The sequence below is a fragment of the Cebus imitator genome, unplaced genomic scaffold (genome assembly GCF_001604975.1).
Source record: "Cebus imitator isolate Cc_AM_T3 unplaced genomic scaffold, Cebus_imitator-1.0 Scaffold42, whole genome shotgun sequence".
Classification (NCBI taxonomy): domain Eukaryota; kingdom Metazoa; phylum Chordata; class Mammalia; order Primates; family Cebidae; genus Cebus; species Cebus imitator.
Genome location: NW_016107357.1, coordinates 1147029 through 1155830, shown reverse-complemented (window position 1 = coordinate 1155830; position 8802 = coordinate 1147029). Strand labels below are relative to the sequence as shown.

The window sequence follows — 8802 nt, the reverse complement described above, 5'->3', positions numbered from 1 at the left end:
AAAAAAAAAAAAAAAATCTCACTTGTCTCACCCTAGTTCCAGCCCTGCACATAATCCTTCTCTTTTGCAAACTCTGCTAGCTCTTTCTGCTCACAAACTAAAGTCAGCCATTTGTAGACAGTCAGCCGGTCTTTAGAATTGTAGATGTTTCAAGAAGAAATGAAACAGCAGTCTGCTATGGTTCACGTGTTCCTGAATTTTCCAGGTTCTCCCATCGACTAAATCCTATTGAAGCCTTCCCACCTCAACTGCTCGCTTTCCAAAGAAATGAACTTAACAAATTCTCTACAGATAATCCTCAAAGACCAGACCCCTTTCTACTCACGACATATGTGAAAAAGTTAGTAGTTGGGAAATCAGTTTTCATAAATATCTTACAATACATATTATTTTAGGATCTTAGCTAAAACCTTTATTTTAATAATTTACTGTCAGTTAATTGTTCTCTTTAGCTCAAAGACTTTAAAGAGTAAAATAAGTGGCCGGGTTCAGTGGCTCACACCTATAAGCCCAGCACTTTGAGAGGCTGAGGCGGGCAGATCACCTGAGGTTAAGCGTTCGAAACCAGCCTAGCCAACATGGCGAAACCCATCTCTACTAAAAATACAAAAATTAGCCAGGCATAGTGGCTCATGCCTGTAATTCCAGCTACTCAGGAGGCTGAGGCAAAAGAATTGCTTGAACCCCAGAAGCGGAGGTTGCAGTGAGCTAGGATTGTGCTACTACACTCCAGCTTGCTTGGGTGACAGGAGACTCCATCTCAAAAAAAAAAAAAAAAAAGTAAAATAAGATAATATCTAATATATGTAGAAAATGTTTTGAAAGTGAGACTATTCTCTAACTATTATTAATATTTCCTTCTTATCAAAATGTACTACATGCATATGGTCATTTACATGTTATTAGAATGGGGCCTATCACAGGAGGAAAAAACTATTTACAAAGTAACATGAAAACATATAGAACTTGGACAAGCTGGCTGAATAGTATTATAATGCCTTTACTTTGCATAATTCTACAGCTCCTGTATCCTAAATCTATGTCCTATCTTCCTATGTGTTTAAACAAATTAAAACTGACAGTGAACAGGCCCTTTTAATAAGTTTCATGATATTTTCTTTTCGGAGAGGCAAGGTCTTGCTATGGAACATGTTTCTCAAATGCATCTGAAGCTTATCATATTTAATGTTGCATCTCCAGAATCGTTTTACAGATAAATTCATCTCTTTATGAAATAATTTTTCTGAAACTATTTTGTATAGGACCAAGATACTACACACATAAATAAACTAATTTGCAGTGAAGAATACAAGATTTTAAAACTATAATAATAATACATTAACGTATATAGTATCATAAATATATATATATATATATATATATTCAATAAATGCCTGCCTAAATATCACTGACTTTTAGAAAGTATTTCTAAGTATGGCGTTGATCAACATCTATTGACTTATCTTTCCAAAGTTTTCCCTAGTGAACAGATGATTGTACTACTTACCTAATTGCATCATTGGTCTCTGAAACAACTCTCAGGTACTCTTTCAAATAATAATAATTAAAGAGGTATTTCCGAACCCTGTAGCCTCGCCATCGTCTCTGAATCTATTAAAGTAAATAAAAAGATAAAATATGTCATTAAATATTTTTATTAAAAAATGTAATAGCACTTCAAAATTAAGGTAATTATGGCTAACTCCTATCAAATAAAGCCTTAGGCTTTTCTATTAACAGTATATTAGTTATAAATATAGGTTCTGCTCATAAATTTATTATGAAATATAAAATAAACATAAATTTAGGCTATTATAATTTATTTTAAATTATTTATAATTATTTCACAGGATACTAAACTATTGAAAGATTTTTCAAAATTTGCTTTACAAATTCCTACCATTTCCACTTCCTGGGGAAATGGATTTTTTTTTTTCTTTTCATAACCAACTGACTTTAAGATTGTATTTGGTCTCATTGAAAAACACTTTTAGTTTTTGTATTTGGTCTCATTAATGGGCTTCTTAAATTCAGTGGTATCAAAATATTTAAAGAAACTCTTGTATCTCGATTACGACATTTTAATCCTTCCTTAACAATAATAACAATAGATAACGTTTATTGAGTTCTTATGTGCCAGGCACTAATCTAAGGGTTTTTGCTTATATTTATGTATTTAATCTTCAGAATACTCCTATGACATAAATACTCATTACCTCATTTACAGATGTGGAAACAGTTAAACAGAGAGGTTACACAGTTTTTCTATAATTATACAGCTATTAGGATGAATCCAGGAATTAAATTAGGGCTTCAGAGAGCCTATTCTGATAACCATTGCAATACAGAATTGGGAAGAAAGAGAATTGTGATTTTCAAAAAAGAACATTTTTATTGAAATAATCTGCTTCTTATATCTTTTACTTCAATGCTGACATTCGAATAGTTTTATTTTTACTAGAACATACAATCAAAGTAGGGTTTTTTTTTTTTTTTGGATGAGAGGAACGTCAGAGGTCTGAGAGACCATACCTAAGTCAGCTTCTAGATAACTTATACAACCCCAGTAACCATGAGAATCAGTCACTCTTCTTGAATCCTATCTTTGGTAATATAAACATCTTTGCTATATTTTCTAATACCACTATTTGAAAAACTCAAACAAAATAATATATGATATTAATTTGAGAGAAAAAATATCTGAAGTTCTTTAAATAATTAGAGAAAAAAGAAATAGCACATATCGAAAAATATTAACTTAGTCTTGAGTAAAGATTTACCATCATATCCTAAAATTTCCCAACAGTTTAAATATCTATATGAATGATTCACGTATCATAAATGATTCTCTTTTTGGAGATGAAGTCTTCCCAATTTTAGCACAGTTTGCCAGGATAAGAGAACACACATCTTCTCTAAACTTTTTTTTAATAGGAAAGTGAAATATAGAGACTAAGCACCAGTCCATTGGGTTTCATCCTCAAAGCCTACTTTTTTTTTTTTTTTTTTTTTCTAAAAATTGTTTTGTTTTTTCCTGTCGCGGTGGCTCACGCCTATAATCCCAGCACTTTGGGAGGCCGAGGCTGGTGGATCACAAGGTCAAGAGATCAAGACCATTCTGGTCAACATGGTGAAGCCCCGTCTCTATTAAAAATACAAAAATTAGCTGGGCATGGTGGCGTGCACCTGTAGTCCCAGCTACTCGAGAGGCTGAGGCAGGAGAATTGCTTGAACCCAGGAGGCGGAGTTTGCCGTGAGCCGAGATCGTGCCATTGCACTCCAGCCTGGGTAATAAGAGTGAAAGTCCGACTCAAAAAAAAAAAAAATGTTTAGTATAACATTTGTATAAGTTGAATATTGGATCAATAAAAAGTAAACCAGAAAAATGGTTTACTTAAATCCTGATACATTTTATTTCTCTCTCTTTTAAAACATGGCCATTTAAAACGTCATTTACAATCATTCTACAATTTAAGATATTAAACATGGCAAGGCACCCTGGCCTACGCCTGTAATCCCAACACTTTGGAGGTCTGAGGCAGGTGGATCACGAGGTCAGGAGTTTGAGACTAGCCTGGCCAATATGGTGAAACCCCATCTCTACTAAAAATACAAAAATTAGTTGGGTGTGGTGGCAGTCGCCTGTAGTCCCAGCTAGTTGGCTAGAACAGTCATTTGAACTTGGGAGGCGAAGGTTGCAGTGAGCGGAGATGGTGCCACTACACTCTAGCCTGGGCAACAGAGTGAGACTCTGTCCCAAAAAAGAAAAAAAAAGGTATTAAACATGAAAATTATAAGGGAGTGTTTTTGTCAAGCTCCTAGTATGAGAATTACTAAAATAACTGAAAATATGAAAAACAGCTTGTAAGAACAAGTAAATAATAGACAATAACTTTAATTTTTTTTTAAATGGAGTTGTTCTCTGTCACCCAGTCTGGAGTGCAGTGGCATGATCTTGGCTCACTGTAACCTCTGCTTCCTGAGTTTGAACGATTCTCCTGCCTTAGCCTCCCAAGTAGCTGGGATTACAGGCATGCACCACCACACCCAGCTTATTTTGTATTTTTAGTAGAGACAGGGTTTTACCATGTTGGCCAGGCTGGTCTCGAACTCCTGACCGTAAGTGATCCACCTGCCTCAGCCTCCCAAAGTGCTGGAATTACAGGAGTGATCCACCATACCCGGCCAACAACTTTAGAAAATGAAACTAGTAGTATAGAAAGCTAATGTAACAAAAGTATTCAAAGCGTCTTTTGAAATACTTCTCAAATAATCTTATTTGCAAGGTCAATTCTTTAAATTAAAAAAAAATTCTAAAATTATAGACTCAATTTAGAAACTCTCCCTAATTGACAAATATTATGTTATGGCTGAGAAAGAAAAAGAAGGAATTGACAGAACCACTTTCCTAATGAAAAGAATCAACTGGAATATGTATACATACATAAATCATACATGTAAATAAGTGCATATTTTCCTAGCTTATCTAATTCGATCATTACAGCATCATTCTGAGGTGGAGATTATTATTAGCCTCATTAATAGAAGAGGGAATTGATGTTTAGAGAGGTTAACTAATTGCCTAAGGTCATATAGTTGGTTGGATGGCTTCAAATGTTTCAGTATCCTTTTATTGCATATACAGTAACAATTTTATTAATGAAGGGAACACTTGTAAATACATGTACTGACAGGAAATACATCATCAGCAATAGAAGTGATTCAAGTTGCATAGGAAAATATTAAGATATCAAATAGTATTAAGGAAGGGGCTATCTATCACATGAAAATATCATTAAATTATAAATAAAATAAGATTAGGAGTGCCAGAAAACCCAAAAGATGCATGTTGGCATACTGAGAGGAAGGAAGAATGATGGGGGTTTATGATTCGGTAATATCAGAGAATTGAATATTCCCATTTCTGAGAAAGAGATGTTAAAGGAAAAAAATTGAAATTGGCTGAAAGATTTGTGTTCAAATAAGAAGAGCTTCCTGTAATTATAAAAAAAAAAAAAATCCAACAACCTGGGCTCTTTCCTTCACCAAACCCAGCAACTACTGGAAACAGCACCAACCATATCTAGAGAGACTACAACTGGTATGCTTTCAGAAAACATTCAGATGTCTTGACTCCCTACACATCTCTCCAAAGGCAGGCTAAAATTCCTCTCCAAGGTAATTCCTTTTATTCAAAATAGGACATTAAAGAATGTAATAAGTAAGTGATGGTTAAGGTAACAAATTAAAACTCATCCCCACTAAAGTGTAATCAATCAATCTTTAAGTGGCTTTCCTAGAGATGAGTGGGTAAAAGAGCTGGAGGAAACAGCATTTGAGTGGGTGAAGAAGCTGCCATCAGTGAAATGAAGGATCTAAAATTTATTGAGCTCCATGAATGTGCCAGGTATTATGCTAACTGCTTTTATTCTCACAATATCCTTGTGAATAGGGCATGATCTCCATGTTAAAAATGAAGAAACTGAGGTTAAGTAATTTGCTAAGGGTCACATAACCAGTAAAACAGTAAATGGAAAGTCAGGATACAAATCCAGGTTTCTCTTACTCCAAAGCCCACACACTCTTTCTGCTGAAACATCTTACATATATATTGTATAAAAAGAGAAAGTAGTTTCAAATATGGTATTTTCTTATAGGGAGTCTAGTTTAGCCAATAGCTAATTGATATTGTAAAATACAATATAGATGAGATTCTACTATATTTCCTATTACAGAAATGAATGACATCTTAAATTTTGCCTATTCTGTTAGTATTCCACACTCGTAAATACACTTTTAATTTTTTAAAATGTATTTTCAAGAGGTAACATTATTTTTGGTAAAATTTATTCTTAATTTCAAGGTGAATGGGTTACTACTTCAAAAAAAAAAAAAGAAAGAAAGAAAATGACTTGTATTCATGCCCTTCAAAGTAATTAGCAACTTTCAAAAGTGATTGGTATAAAACAATTATTGTCATTGATCAGCTCTGAATAGATAATTTTAAACAAAGTCATTGTGTGCTCAGCAGATTACAGCTTGTTAACGGGCAAGTTCTAAATGACCTCTTAAGCTAGTCAAATCAATGATGCATATTCCTCATTAAGTAACATCGGAATGTAAGTGGTCTTATAAATAATGTTTATTTTAAGCACTAAAACAAATGGCAAAACCTCGATATATTAAAAACCATCTGCCACAGAAAAGATATTCCCTCCATTGGGTTTACTTTTATTCCTGAAAATCCACAGTAACCTTAATGCCACTAAAAGAAAAAATGTTTCCTCTCTTAACATGAAAAATGAAGGTATGGGGCCGAGAGTAGTGGCTCATACCTGTAATCCCCAAGCTTTGGGCGGTCTAGGCAGACAGATCACAAGGTCAGGAGTTCGAGACCAGCCTGGCCAATATAGTGAAATCTCGTCTCTGCTAAAAATACAAAAAATTAGCCAGGCATGGTGGCAGGTGCCTGTAATCCCAGCTACTTGGGAGGCTGAGGCAGGGGAATCGCTTGAACCTGGGAGGTGGAGGTTGCAGTGAGCTGAGACTGCACCACTGCCCTCCAGCCTGGGCAATGGAACAAGACTCCGTGTCTCAACAACAACAACAACAACAATAAAAAAATAAAAATAAGAAAGAAAGGAAAATTGAAGGCATGAAAAACAATTCCTTGTTAATAGCTCACTCAGTATTAACACTCTAAGTGTATATGAGAGCACAGAAGTAGAACTCAGTTATTCACAATTATACTTTTATTAGAATGCTCAACATTCTAGAAAAGACTGTACAGTGAGCACAGAAATACAGGTTTACTAAATCTTTAAAGATTAGGAATGTAAAAAGTAGTAATATAACCCAAGTTTTCATTATCGGTATCACTGCATTGTCATGTCACAACCACTTACATTTATACATAATGTTATATGAAAATATAGTTTCACACATAAAGGACATACACATGAAAATCTTAACTAGATATTTTTAGCAAAAGATCCTGGATAATTATTTAATGTGCAGTTTTCTCTCTTTAATATTCTGTTTCCCCACTCTCACTGGCTTTCTCTACAAATCTATTTAATCATTTCATAATGATATTGGTTCTAGAAGTAGAAGGAGAAAGGACAAAATATACTTTTATATGGAGATGAAACATTAAAATATCTGCTCCATCATCGGATAAAAGCTTGATGTTGTCTAGATGGCCCCTTCTTTTCTTCCCTAGGCTGACATTTTGGGATACCATTTTTTGTATGAATAAAACTGTGTTATTCATTCTGTATTCCCAGAACCATAACATAACGTCTAGGATATAAAAGACCTTCCATATCCTTTCTGAATTAATTTACCTATCTATCTCTAGCTATGTAATCTTGGGGTCTTTATTCTAAACACAAATGGTTACTTCATAGTATTACTAATATGAAAATAGTATTGTAAGTACTTTAAGGGTTTGAGATGAATCTTTATATATCTGACACATATTTAATAATTTTTAAGTAAAGCCACCATATCTTTTCTAACTTTTTTTTTTGTATTTTAAAGTGGGAAACAAAAGAAAATGGTTACTTGATATATCAAGTCAGATTAATTTTTGTAAATTAAATTTTTTATTATATATGGAGAAAGCTCTAATGGGAAATGAGCCAATAAAGTGATGTTATTTGGCAAATTTGTTGTTTTAAGTGACTTTTGTCACTTTTGTTACTGTTCCTCTTGTTACTATTGCTTCTTTTCCCTAACTGTGAGCATTTCAATCTGAACAAAATTGTTTGGGGTGCTATAATCAAGTTAAATAATTTAAAATAATACAGAATCCATTGAAACTTTCCAGATTCTAGTGGAATTTCACCAAGTAAGTCTACGTGATTGATCAGTAACTGGTACAAGGATTCCAGGGTAAAAGGAATTTTACTTGAAACAATTAATTACATCTGTAGTTCTTGAACATTCTGTAAGCTTTTGATTATTACCATTTTTTAATTTCTCACAGATCTTTGAAACTAAGATAAAAACATGATGGATTCATTTTAAAAGAGAGAGCTCTAAGATGCTGCACACCAGCACTTCTTGAAATTTGCATTCATGTGATACTGCTCCACTTGTTGTAGGGTAGACAAGCAAATGAAGACTCAAGATGTACGAGATGACACAATGGAGGCTTTTCAAAGGCATTACGAGGAACAAATATTTCCCATAGAGTTTACCTTTGTTACATTCCAGGGTCTGTGCCAGATTATATTTCCCCATTGTGTTTAGTTTATTGAAGACTAGTATACTAGTATACTCTAAACATTAATTTAGAAACAGCAGTTGACTATGTCAGTCCTAGTAACAATTTTGTGGTTGTTCCTAATGTTTTAAAGATGTTAAAGTCCCCTTTTCTTTTCCATTGAGGCTTCAGGGCCCAAAACTGGCATGGGAGAGGTATAAATGAAGCTAAACACAGACTTTTAAATTTCAAAATCTGTGTGATCTGCACCTGGGACTTCAAACAAGAAAGAAATGACAAATTCTCTATGTTATCATTTGTTACATCCTACACAAAAATCCATTTACAATTGGAGCAGAAAGGGTGTTTCGTCTAGGCTTATGATGGATGACAATTCCTGATGCTAGCAGTAGGAGTGGGGGAGGCCACAGCCTAAATATTCTTTTAGATGGTGAGGATTTTTTTTTAAGAGTCATCTAGGCCGGGCGCGGTGGCTCAAGCCTGTAATCCCAGCACTTTGGGAGGCCGAGGCGGGTGGATCACGAGGTCAAGAGATCGAGACCATCCTGGTCAACATGGTGAAACCCCGTCTC

General features: G+C 34.3%; 1 protein-coding gene across 5 annotated transcripts in view; it reads right to left on the bottom strand.

Moving 5' to 3' along the window:
* The window catches only part of SPATA17 (spermatogenesis associated 17), a 207680-nt gene that overhangs the window by 160219 nt on the left and 38659 nt on the right, over nt 1-8802 (bottom strand). For all 5 annotated transcript variants that reach the window (XM_037737704.1, XM_017526307.2, XM_017526311.2 and 2 more), the window contains one exon: nt 1508-1611. In XM_037737704.1, coding sequence (XP_037593632.1) covers nt 1508-1611 — 104 coding nt within the window. The remainder of the gene's footprint in view (nt 1-1507; nt 1612-8802) is intronic.